The 13996-nt window shown below is 40.1% G+C and overlaps 1 protein-coding gene across 1 annotated transcript; it reads left to right on the forward strand.

Annotated features, from left to right (window-relative positions):
- The first annotated feature begins 5094 nt into the window (after positions 1–5094).
- C8H2orf69 (chromosome 8 C2orf69 homolog) lies at positions 5095–10639 on the forward strand. The gene is made up of 2 exons (XM_005145553.3): positions 5095–5428; positions 6685–10639. The coding sequence occupies exons 1-2, from the start codon at positions 5117–5119 to the stop codon at positions 7522–7524; spliced, it is 1152 nt and encodes a 383-aa protein (XP_005145610.2). The 5' UTR covers positions 5095–5116; the 3' UTR covers positions 7525–10639.
- The last annotated feature ends 3357 nt before the right edge of the window (positions 10640–13996 follow it).

Raw genomic sequence — 13996 nt, forward strand, 5'->3', positions numbered from 1 at the left:
AAATGTAATACACAGATATGCAAATATGTATATATGCACATTGTACATTAGTTAGGCAGGAAGTATGCTTTTCTGAAGATCACTGAAGTACCATGAAACACTACAGTTACTACTTATGAATAGATAGAAAATCATATATATTAGATACTTGGCTAAAGATATTAATGTCACAGTACCAGACAGTTGTTCTTCACATAGAATTTTGATGAAGCATCTATCAACTTGCTCTAATTTAAACTACATGAGTAAAAAAATCTCTACAACATATTTTCTTAGTCTGAGAAAATACATATAACCAGAATTATATTGTGCTGTTTGAACATGCTCTGAATGAAAGCACAGGGTTAGCATAGCAGATACGAAGGCAACAAAACATATCTGATTCCAGAAAAAAGTGCTTTGATTGCAGTAAAGATTACTTTTGCAGTAATCCTTTTCTACTTAGAAACTGAAGACATAGTTGCCTCTGATACATGAAACTAAGCACTCTCAGGCAGCCACAAATGTCCATATGGGATCTCAGAGAGACTGGTTTGGTGAACAAGCCAGTAGTTCTCTCCAGATAAATTAATCTTGTTATGCATATCTTTCATCACTGCTCATCAACCATAATACACATATTCGTTTTGCCAAGCTCCAAAGATATATGGATAGATTTCTGCAGAACCATGGAAAAAACCACTATGTGCTTTACCTCACTGTCCAACCTATAATAGCAACAAAAGCTGAGCAGTGACCTGCACAGTGCAGCCATGCAGGACAGGCTAGTAACTCACTGCTTGGACTCATTACTGAAAATAGAATGGAGGAATGAGGCATCACAGACAACAGGACAAATGGGGAGGCCAACAGAGGCCCCTCAAAGTAGAGCGTCTCACGCCTACATTGGTTAATATTTGTAATAAGGACTGATTCACTCAAGTGAGGCAAACTCAGAGCAGTCACTGTGCCATTAAAATTCATAGTATAGAACATTTCTTGTGTCTTCCTGAAAGTAGGAATAGGTTCATGCTTTCCATTTTAAGTGGAAAAAAAATGTTACATATACTGTTATTTCCTGTAACCAAAAGAGAGACAATTTGATTATTTTGTGTGTATCTGAATTCTGGCTGAGATATGGAGTAATTTTCATTTTCTCTCATAATGCTCATGTAACATTTGGGCTGAAGATAGAAGCCTGTATGCCACCTTATATATTTGCTTTATCTGGTAACAGTTGCACCATGAACACATTGTATAAAGGTTTCTGGGCAAGAGTACCAGCATCACCTTTGATTAATACAAATAACTATTACTAGAATGTTAATAATGGCTGCAAACCTTTCTGGACAAGCTAATCTCTCATCTGGAAAAACTAGAGAAGGGAAATACAGGCAATGAGGGAAAAAAGCATGGATAATTTTTGTTTCATGCTACTGATAGTAATTAACATTTCGCAAAAATAATTACTAAAATGTAAGTTCTCATTCTCCTAACCACTTCTCTTCAACGAATCATTACTACTCCAACAGATCTCATTAATCATGAAAGAGCTCTGCCTGTGTAAGCAAACCTTAGCAATCAAGGTCCAAGCAACCAGACTTTCAGAGCACAGACATTATATTGTTCTATACTTTGGTGAGCAATCTTTTGAAATTACCTGCTTCATCTGAGAAAAGCAAACCACTTATGTTCTTTCTCATGCTTATACATTAGCAGGTCTCACCCAGTATTTTTTTAGCACAGTACCTATTAGGAAACAGAAGTGACAACGTTTCATTACCTTCTAATTTAAAGTTATAGTGTCAGCATGGACCAGAACTGCTCAAAATTGGATTAAGAAAATCCACCTGCATGAACTGAAATAGTTGTATGAGTGAGCTAGAGACTTTTTCCTTAATAGTGTTGCTTCATTAGCAGAGGCATTGTGAAAGTTTCCACTAAGATTATAGCCTTAGGGCATGCTCACCAAGAAAAATCTAGAAAACACTCTACAGCTATACCCCAAAAACACGAACCAGAAGGAAAATAAGGGTTTGCTTTGAGGAAATTCCAAAGTGAACACCTAAGCATTTCTAGCTGGCCACACACACACAGTAAGCTGCTCTACCACCAAATGCACGTACATCACAAGGTTTTAGGAACCTTAAGCCTAACTTTCTTCCTACATGCATTTTACTTCCTTACAGAGCCACCCTAGCTCCAGTGCATCCCTACCTTCCTGCAGGCAAGGCTGCACCACAGTCTATACAGAAACAAGGATGAAATAGGGTCCCACAATTGCAAGCATTTAGTTGCTATCTTTATGATCTACCTTTACTACTGCTCCTCCAAATAGTCAAGCTAACTATTTTTCTAAGTACCTGACAGAAATTTGGATCTTCACTGTTTGATTTCTAATATGTGCAGGTAATATGTTAAAGATTTACGTGCCTAAGTTTTGGAGCTAATACAGGCATCCATTTTTACCTTTTTTTCCCCCCTCAAACATAGCCTGAAACTTCACTAGGGTGTTGTAACTTCTTATACCTGACTTATTCTGTGGCTTTTCTAAGTGGGTATTTGAAATCTGTTATCCTGGTGGCTGGGTGAACACAATAAACATTGATGTTTCCTACATCATATACAGGAAATAGATAAATAAACAAGACACAACATGCAGTGTGCCCTTGTAGCTAAGAAGGCCATGTTAGAACAGTCCAGCACTATTTTCAACAAAGCACCTTTCTTCCCACAAGGGTGATTGATCACTGAACAGGATATTCAAAAGCCAGCTAGACACCGTTCTGAATAACCTGCTCTAGCTGACCCTGTTTTGAGCAGGTTGGTTGATTGACCACAACCAGAGGCATCTTTCAGCCTCAGACACATCATGGTTCTAAATTGCTCAGTTTTAAACTCCTGGGAGCACAGGCAGGAATACACAGGGGTATTCCAGTTCCAACTGAGCACTAACTCCGCTATAAATGTATTAATCAGCTTCTAAACCAAAGAAAGCATCACTGAAATGTACTTCTAATATCAGGCTCTCAAGACATGAAAGTGGTTATAATCTGCTGGCTCTTCTAATACAGATTTTTCAAACCATGCTGCACAGCACCATCTTCTGGTGACCAAAAGTTAACCATGTCAAACATAATTTCCACACAAGAAATAGTAATGTTAAGTTTTAAAAGAAGATATTTAAAATAAGCAACTTCTTATAGAAGTCACCAAAATTTTTTTATTAACCCACTATCCCTAGAAACACACAGTGAAAAAAATATCCTTTAAAATGTCTTACACTTTTGATGAAGAAGACCAGGCATCAACCTTGTACAAATTCCTACAAATAAAAATACCCAAAATACACATCTTTTTAATATAATAAACAATGAAACCTCAAAATACACAATGATCTTCTGAGCTTGCATATGAACCCTCAATTACAAAGTGCAAGTCTGCTTTCTGGAAGAGCTTTTGGATAAGCTTTGGAATATGGGAAGTAAGAACTGGTGCACTTGCTCTGGCGTGAGCCCAAACCCATACCCCTGAAATACACAGGTGTGCTGAATAGACCATGAACAGACCCTTGCTCAAACTGAGTTTACCTGAGCAGGCCTCACACAACCACACAGGCTAGAGTTATTACTTGGAAAATAAGCCACTCTAAGTACTCTAAATACTGCTTGCTAGTAGCTTGTTACACTATCAAATAGGCTTAACAGCATCCTATTTCCTTTTCATTTATTGAATTATGCAGCAAGAAGAAACCAGGCACTAGTTTGATGCAAGTTATGCAATTATACAATCACTGTTCAATTAACTTTGCTTTCTTGCACAACTGACTCAACTAGTAACAGACAGACTTGGTATCCAGTAGTTTCCCACGTTTGCATGTAGGCATTTTTAACAGAGCTAAGAAAACAGAACAAAGGAATGAATACACGAAATAGGAAAACTCTAGACAGAACAACCAGGAATGCTTAGGAATAAAGAAAAGGCTGTTTTTCTTGCTTTGTTTACCATGTAAAATGCAGTATTGCACAACAGTATACATGAAAGTTTTTATTCCAATGTAGTAGCACTAGTACAGCCGAAGTACAGTAAGTGTACAGGATTTTGGCTGGTTGTTGGTTGGGGGCTTTTAAATATAAATATTTTAGAAATAAATCACAGAACAGAAACACGGAATAGTCTGGGTTGGAAAGGACCTTCAAACGTCAACTATTTCAGCAAGCAGGGACATTTTCAACTAGACCAGTTTGCCCAGAACCAAATCCAACCTGGCCTTCAATATCTCCAGGGATGCCACCTCTTGGCAATCTATGCCAGTGTTTTACCACCCTCATTGCAAAGAATTCCCTCCTTATGCCCAGCCTCAATCTTCTCTTTTTTTAATTTAAACCATCATCTCTTGCCCTATTACAACAGGCCCCGCTAAAACACCTCTTCCCACCTTTCTTATAGGCTTCTTTTAAGTACTGAAAAGCCACAACAAGGTCTCCCTAGAATCTTCTCCAGGCTAAACAACCCCAACTCTTTCAGCCGCTCGACATAGAACTACTCCAACCCTCTGTCCATTTCAGTGGCCCTTCTCTGTTAAGATTCACCAGCCCAGCACTATTTTCAATACAAGGCAACACAGGCAGGACACCAGCTGGACACCAACACCTCAACTTTGTTTTCACAGGGGCAGAGTGAGGCTGAGGGGCCAGCAGCTGCACAAGCTCACCTGAGGCACCCCATAACCCGAGAAGTGAGGAGCCTCATAGCTCTCAGGAACAAGTCCGCACCTGAGCCCCTCTGGCGCAGCGCTGGCGCCCAAGCCAACCGTGGCACAGGCCGTGAGAAGACATTCAGAAGCACCCAAGGAACACAGCACGCTCAAGCTACGCAGCCTGCGCTGCTGTTACCTCACGGCTTCCCGCTTCCCGCCGCGCTCCTTTTAAAGGCTTCGGTGACGTCATGGCCGAACGGGCTCCCGTTAGACGTGCCGTTGCTCCGCCCCCAGCGGGTCTCTGGAAGGGGTTCGGGGGTGGTGCCGATAGATGGAGGCCAGGCGGGGACTGGGGGTGTAGTAGTGCGCAGGCGCATAGTGGAGTGTGGCCGGGCCGCGGGCGGGAGATAGCCGCTGGCGTGTGTGGCCGGCACTTTCATGAGCAGGCGCTGCCCGCCGGCCGCGGCCTCGCTGCTGCGGGGGCTTGTCGGCCCTGCTGTTCTCTGCCTGGGCAGGAGCATGAGTCTCTGCGGGGTGCCGGCAGCCTGCGCCGCGGGGCCTGCGGGTGCTGGTGGCAGCAGCGCAGGGTTCTCCTCAGCGCGGCTCAGCCCGCCGTGGCTGCGGTTGCCTGAGGTGCCGGGCGCGGAGCCGCACCGGGCTAACGAGTTGCTGGTGCTGCTGCCGCCGGCCCCGCGCGGCCCGGCCCCGCCACAGCAGCATCACGTTGTCTACTTCCCGGGAGACGTGCAGGTACGGCAGGGAGGGCTGCGGGCGGTAAGCGATGGCGGGCAGGAGCGGGAAAGCGGCACTGCTGGGGATTCGGCGGCGGGTAGTCAGAGCGCCTTCCTAGGGAAGCATCTCTGGGCGCTCACTACTCGTTACCGTTCGGTAAATGCAGCAGAAATGAGCCGTTCTTGAAGCCTGAAATGCATTAGCAGTGGGAGGGGAGTCGTCTTCCATGGTACTGCTTGAGATTGGCATTTCTGGCGGTGATGGCAGTATCTGAAAAGGTGTCAAAGAGCATCAGAGGAAAGAAAGACAATGAAATCCTAAGATGGCAAGTTCTTCTCATCGGGTTTAGCACGGCGTCTCTGTGCAGGTGTACAAACATCCCGGGCACCATCCTGCGGTATTTCATTGGCGCTGATGCTTCCTCAGTGTGTCCTGAAGGCACGTGTTGTCTCTGAGTTGACAAGCAAGAGACTCTGAAGTGCTGTCACTAAACATGTGGTTGACCTCTGTAACATACCTACTCTGGAGAGTCAGCTCAGCTCACCAGGCAGTACTGCTCAAAAGCAGGGGTTAGTGCCTTTTTGTTCTAGGGAAAACCTTTATTTTTCTGTAAGGAATGTGCAAATCTTAATAGATTTTCATTCTAAGGCTTGGGATGGCCTAAGAAAACCTTTCTGGTTTTCATTCCTGAGTATGGCTTTATTGCTTAAGAAAATAAATGAATTGGTATTCTCTGCCATTATGAATTCAGAGGTGAGCATCATTCATGGTCTGGGAGTTAATTTCTTTCTATTTATGTCCCGTTTGGATGTGAACATTAAAGATTCTCTATAGATGAATAAGAGGGATTTTTTTTTTAATCTGTATAAAAAATAGAAAAGTTATTACAAAGTTTGAAGCCTATTGTTTGTTAGAATAAGATAATCAGTATTCAGGTGGAGATAATACTGCAAAATTATGTATTCTATGTCGCAATAAGTTGAATAATACTTTAATCTTCTCTTGACGTGAAGTCAACAAAAATAATGAATACTTCCATGTGCTCATTTTTATTGCATTAATATTGGGGTATTAAAAATGCATGGTAATAAATATTAAAGTAGAATAAGTGTATCTAAGTAAGCCAGTTTCTTTGTCTGGAAGCCTAACAAGCGAGCGCCTCTCTAATGCATGTTTCTCTGTTAGTTGCAGTCTTTTCTTATGCATGTAAATACACTGGACAGAGCTGAAGTATTTTCACAGTGCAGTAACATGTCTCATGTTCACTCTTTCAGAACTATCATGATGTCATGTCTTGCCACCCAGAAAACTTTCAGTGGGAGCACTGGAGTTTTGAAAACATTGCGACCATACTTGCTCGCCGGTTCCCTAATAGCTTCATTTGGGTTGTAAAATGTTCGCGAATGCACCTGCACAAATTCAGTTGTTACGACAACTTCGTGGTGAGCAACATGTTTGGAGCACCAGAGCACAGCACAGACTTGGGAGCTTTCAAGCATCTCCATGCATTGCTAGTTAATGCATTCAGACTCTCTCAGAATATTCTGCTGTCCCAGAAAAGCATGCATGGTGTCAGCAAGGATGCAAAAATAGGTGCTTGTAAATCACAGCCACATTCTGTTCCTACAACAAATGGTGGCTCATCCACAGAAAGAGAGAGAGATTGTGAATGCTCTAATAATTCTGCTATGAACTTCATTGTACCATCTGCTGTAGGTGCAGCATCATTTACTTTGATTGGCTTCAGTAAAGGTTGTGTGGTTTTGAACCAGCTACTTTATGAGCTGAAGGAAGCTAAAAAAGACAAGAATACAGATGCCTTCTTAAAAAACATAAAAGCAATTTACTGGTTGGATGGTGGTCACTCGGGAGGAAGCAATACTTGGGTTACTTACCCTGAAGTGCTGAAAGAACTTGCAGAGACAGGAGTTGAAGTTCATGCTCATGTTACACCATACCAAGTGTTTGACACAATGAGGTCATGGATTGGGAGAGAGCATGAGAAATTTGTACAGATACTTCAAGGATTTGGTGTGGAAGTAAATGATCAACTACATTTTGCTGATGACGCTCCCTCGTTAGATAACCATTTCAGGGTTCATGAAGTATTTTGAAATTTTATGTATCTGAATAGTATATTCATTGTAAAAGCACTTTTAACATTGTAAATGTTTTCACCTGGATTTGCAACTTTGTGCTGATGCTTTCTGAAGATAATATTACATCAGTCCTGTGTTGCTGATAGATACTATACATAAATTTCACTAGTTTAAAAGGGAGGTTAGGACCCCATATCTACAACAGATGTTATTACTTATTCCTAGAAAAAATGTTATGAAGAACTATCCTATACGTGTTGGGTTTTTTTTGTTAAATGCGAACATTTATTCTGAAGCTGTTGGCAAAATTTTTAGTCTTGGATATCTAATGTCATATACTGCCTTTAATGGGAGTTTGAAGTACTCGAGACATTCAAATGTCAGGATACTTCAGTTTAGTATTAGTAGGGTTAAAAGCTTTGGTCTTTGTCAATAACAAATGTGAGGTTAGGTTTTTGGCTTAAGGAAAATTATAATTGTTAGAGCTTGTTAGAATCTTAGTTATATACTTTGGTGAAAACTTATAATTACTTAATTAAATCTTCCAGTTTTGTAACATTTCTCCTAATTGAAACAAAGTCACAAATATTTACCTTTGGAATAATAGTGCCAATCCATTTTAATTCCTTATGTGTGCCTTCCCTGTGTTCTAGTGATAGCCATGTCACCTGGAGGCTTGAAAATTTTGACATAGCTATGTTAAGTGACCAAGAATGCTGATGAGTGTATGGCTTATTGCTATTTCAACATACCTTGCTATTGCTTTGACTAACTTCTCAAAGGACCAGCAGTAATACCTGTATTTTCATGTCAAGAGGTGTCCTTATCCCTGCATTGGACTGGTGAGGTTTCCCTTGCTAACTGTTGCATTGATGTCGATCTAAATCGAGCTGTAAGAACGTCACATATTGCAAGTTGCATAAAAAATTTAGACTATGTTGACTGTAGCTGTTTCACAATGCCTTGGGTTTTTAAACTATTATCTCCTTTAAATGTACCGCATTAGTTGCTTCTAGGGCCACACAAAAATCTATTTTCAGAACCTAATTTTCATACAGGAAAACAAACCTCTAGTTAAACACAAAGCTGGACTAATCAGATACAAAAGATGCAGTCTAGTTCAGGCCCCAAACCTGCATGTTTTTTAGAAAGAATTACTGAAAGATGAACAAATATACTAGTGGAACTTTTCTACTGTTTTTAAGTAACTTTCCATTTATCTACAATTAAATTTTATAGTAACTCTTAAATTAAGACAGCTGCAGCTAATGACAGTGAACAGCTCAAAATGGTTTTGGATATGCTGAAAATATAGGAATACAAAAACACTGTGAAGATTACACAAACTTTTGTGGTTCAGTTACAAAAAAAGGCATTTTATTCACTTTTCTCCCATGTTTGATGGCTTAGCAATCTCTTCCCCTGCTTCTTGCTTCCTGTGACACACTGTGAGAGGAAAGTCCTGGGTCATTTTTCTTCTATTTGCATCATCAAAACTTACAAGGTTCACTGGAGAGAGTGTTTTCACATCTCTTGCAGAGGTTGCACACCTCTTTGTTCTATATAGGAAATATGGGTCACCTAACAAAATGTTTTTAATAGGAAGCTTACAAATAGCTTGAAATATCTTTAATTATCCACTCATAAAATAAGCTTAAAAAAATAACAACAAAACTCCCGGAACACACCACCAATCTAGCTCCCCTCTCAGTTTTAAACTGACCAGACTAACTTGGGTATGTTAAAACTTGCCCTGTCCAGTAACAGTGCAGATCATAGACCAGTTTCTAAACAATTCTGTGCCAGCCAAAACAGCAGGAGTAGGTTGGTGCAAGCTTTTGGAATCAGCTGTTAAAATATTGACATTGTCTTCAGAAGTTTCTGGATGTCTGCCCTATGAAAATATTAACCTGTTTGATGAAGGCTGCTTACAATATCTGTTAAATAAGCTCAAGTGGTGTTGTATTAATTGGAAGAATAAGCACTTTGTTGTGAACCTAATCTTGTTGTGAGATCTCATGTTGTGGAGGGAAAACTGACCGGTTGTTTTTCATTCTCTAAACAGCGGTAGTACTCTGTTGGAATGTGCCTCTGTCATTCACTACAAAGCATGCTAATAATAACTTTTGCAAACAATGTAGAAAATAAACTACTTCTGATGGGTGGAACACTTTGATGTGAATGCAAAGCCATTAAGGAATGTGCAGTTAAATTTCATGGATTAAGCTTTATCAGGTGTTATACAGACCTAGATTAAAAAAAAATTGGATTTGTTAGCTTTTCTTCAAGGAAGAAAAGTGTTTGTGTGTCCAGCATCTGTAACTCTGCAACAACTTACTGGCATCTCTTGTACATGGAAAAGCTGGCATGAAATATCCATCCGTGTGAGCATTTCTGTGTTAGAATGAAATGAGTCATAGTCTGTATGTCCCTGTTTCTGAATGTTAATTGTAAAGGCAGTTTTTAATAAGCTTAGATGTAAATACCTGAAGTTCAGTGAGTCTCATGCAGTGAGTCAACATACAGAGGTTTAGTTCAAGACATTTCTGGTTCTGAACAGAATGAGTGACATTACATAGTCCTTCGTACAGCCTAGTTTGTAATAGCTGGTATTCTTCATACTACATACTTGTTTCTTGTACAACAGACAGGACATTCTTAGATTTTGAGAAAAGCTAAAATGTTTTAAGCTGTGCCTGTTAAATTTCTTTAAAACAAGGTTTGATTCTGTGAAATTGTTCAGATTTCTATATGACTTAATTGATTTTGTGTGCATCTTAAATACTAGAAATTTTGGTAACCTTCATATCTAGAACTAATTTAATAGCATCTGTGTAAATGCTGCTGCATAAATCAGTATTTGCCTCTAATTCTGAAAGGTGATGAAGGATCCAAGTCTTAACATATTGCTGAAAGGACCCATCTTTTCTGTCCTCCCATTGGTAACATTCTGCTGCCTCCCTTATGTTAGCAAAAGAACTTTATGGTGAGTTTACCATGTTCTACCGTACTAAATTATTCTTGCTGATGGATATAACTAGCAGGAATGGTGTGTATTTAAACAGACATAGAAATTACTTTAAATAAGACTGCTAAGTCAGTTTGGGAGTTAGAATGTTGTAACTGTGGATATTTACACCTAAAAGTGGTTGCTCATGATCATGTACTCAGATTTTCCCAACAAGTTCTTTTTGAGCTATTTGCAGAAAGAGAACGCCTGTTTTTTCTTCCCTCTTAGGATGCTTCTTACAATGGTGTCTTTCCTAAGCTAACAGTTCTTTCACCTCTGCAGATAAGTAATATTCATTGTCTTGTACAGACTGAAAGTTGAAGCACCAAGGTTAAAGTATACCCATCCATTTACCTTGAATGCGCATTTTAAATTACATGGGGTCTTACCAGGTAGTACAAGAGAGAAGTTAAAGAACAGTAAAAATTCTGAATTGTGTGCTGTGTTGTGAGCCACATTTTTAGGTACGTCACTGGTCAGCAGAGTTCACGAACATGAACTCTGCCTGGTGTCCCTGTGCAATACAAGAGCCCATGTCTCAGACTTGCAGTCCAGACAAGAGTGCTTCAAATCACCTTTGCAGTTACTTCTTCCCAGTGTTTTTAATCTTACATTGAAGTACAATTCATTTTTGTGTGGATAGTAGATTAAAAAGAAAAGTTTGCTTCTGGTGCTCACAACCTGATGAAAATTTAGACACATTTAAATACTGCTGATGGAGACCCTAAGACCAAAGCTGGCTTTCTGTTGGTCTTCTTAATCTCTTAATTCTGTTCAGATGAAAGGTGACTGTTTTTAACTCAAAATAACATGAAGTTGTTAAGCCAGTAATGCAGAATCATATAACACCTATTTGGCAGACAGACATGCACTGCTTCTCCCAGTGACAGGCATGCAGTTCCTAACTAAATTAATTCTATCAGTAGTACTATCAGCATAATTCACTTCTCCCTCTGACAAAAAACACTTGCACAGGATTAGCTATTCCACATCACTTCAGAAACTGTGGAAAACTGATTCAGGCAGTCATTTTGCATGTAATGTAGTGTGGGTTATTAAGTAGTGATGGCTTTGTTGTTTCCTGTCATTAGGGCTTCATTATATGTTTCTAAGTGACTCAAGGAATGCCAAATTCTACTTAACGAAATGACCAGAAAAGCATCTGGTGAAACAAAAGGGAAAAAATAAATCATCTGGTTTTTACATCATGTGTATAAACATCTCATGCACTTGAAAAGGGGCAGAATGCCATCACTCTAAAGTTCAGAATAAATATTCCTTCTCTCATTAAGTTTTCAGAGAGCACTTTCAGTCATAACTGTTAGTTTGCTTTGTTAAACTTGGCACTTCAGAGCTGAGCTGTTTCTAAAGAAAGTGCTGCTGCAAGACACAGAAAACAGTCAAGGGTCATAGCAGTGCTGAAGTGCAAAACAAGGCTCTTTGTCACTCCCACACCAGAGTTTACACTCTGAGCAATACTCCTAAGCCTGGGTATCAGATAAATCTATTGCATACCTTACATGATCTCTGCATAACCCTTCTTTCTGATTCCCCATCATGAGAAATGCAGTGGTTTTGTGTGATTCAAGTTTTAAGTGATTCATGCACTGCTTGACAGCTGAAATATGAACGTTTGCACAGCAAAAATTGTCCATAACTCTGATCTATTATTGCAAACAATAGCTTCTGAGCTTTTTTGTATGAACATAGCATCACACGTGGAGCTGCATATTTTACATGGTTGAGCAGCTTTTAATGTTCTCAATCTGCTGTTAAAAATGTTGACTAGGAACAGATCTGGATCTGAACAATTGGAAAGGAAGTAATCCATGTTTGTTTCTCTTGGGAATCCCCACTTAAAAGAGACCATTACTCTCAGGAATTACCACACAGATAGCTCAGAATCTATCCTGACTCCTAGAGCCAGACCCAAAGGAAAACAAGAAATCTTAACATAGAAGTGTACCACAAACACAGATAACTGTCAGAACAGTTCTAATATTTCATCTGTCCTTCTAGAGCATTGGAATCTTTGGTTATTGAGTGACACTAACAGAGAATCTCTTGTAAAAGTTACTGTCTCAGAATATCTATCTTCAACACCTGTGTTGTCTTTATGGAGACATCTAAGTCTCTGTCTTGGAAAGATACATTTTGGTCAGAGGAAAAAAGAATCATGAACCAGGACAACTTCGGCTGAGGCCTCCCTGCCCATAACAGGGGGTTTTAATGAGATGATCTTAAGGTCCTTTCCAACCCAAACTATTCTGTGATTCTATTATTCTCACAGGGTGAGGCATAAGCAGATTGCTCATACACTGACTGCTGCTCCATCAGCTTTCCTTACTTATACGTGAATGTTGAGAGGTGCTAAGAACACCAACCTAGGACCTCTGTTTTGGGAGCATTAAGAAATGGCAGAATGAGGGATCAGTACAGTACTTTTCTGTACCAGCATATTGAGAAACTGCCCGTGGTTAAAGGGATAGCTATTCAGGCACAGTGCTGGAACACAGCTTTGTCTAGCCCTGGAGGCTGAGTCTCTCCATTCAGTCCTAACACACAAAGAATATGCTCTGTACACCTCTGCAATTCAGAAGGGGCCCTTGATACTACCAGTAAAACAAAGCCAAGAGGCTTCCTCAGCCTAACAGTTTCTGTCTCAGCAGTACGCACAAACAGTCCTTGTTTGGTTTAGAACAAAAATTTTGGGAGACCTATTTGTGATCCCAAATTTAAATTCTACCCTCAGAACATACAATGATGCCCATCTGAATCGCTTGGCTGGTTCCATTCAAGCCTATTCATTAAGATGGCTGGGTGCCCATTCACATGGTAGCAGACTTATTTTCACTGTGTTGAACTGCCAAGAAGAACAGGTTTAGAATAATCTGCACACTGTTGCAGTCTCCAGCTCTTCTGCAGAAAGATATTTTCTCCATCACTTTATTAACATACTGATTTAGTCTAAGAGCTAACAAGTTACAGTTCTCAAAAAACACTGCTAGAAATAACCGACTGACCTAAGTCAGATAACTGCTGCATGCCCCAAACAGCACAAGTAACATCAGAGGGATTTCAAAGGGACAATGACTATCTTTTCTGCGATATGCCCATCTTCACTTCGTAAGGTTTTTGTAAGCACAATCTGCTGAAAAGTAACCATCTACAATGCCTGTACAAAAGGCTCCATCCCTAAAGGTGTGATGCAACCCCCCGCTCATATGATAACATAATGCATCTCAAATACTGCCAAAAGAGATTCTACACCTACTCCATAACTAGGAACTTAATTTCATATTTTAGCACTGTAGCTGTATGGATTTGTGGACACATAAGATCCAAGTGTTTCACAGCTGCAGAAACTGCAATGCCACCCAACTGCACTAGGACAGGGACAGACAAGGTTTCCTGCATAATATGTTATTCAGCTAGGAAAGGAATAAATCATTTTACCTTGAGGTCAAGCTGCTGCAC

Source organism: Melopsittacus undulatus, chromosome 8 (genome assembly GCF_012275295.1).
Source record: "Melopsittacus undulatus isolate bMelUnd1 chromosome 8, bMelUnd1.mat.Z, whole genome shotgun sequence".
Taxonomy (NCBI): Eukaryota; Metazoa; Chordata; class Aves; order Psittaciformes; family Psittaculidae; genus Melopsittacus; species Melopsittacus undulatus.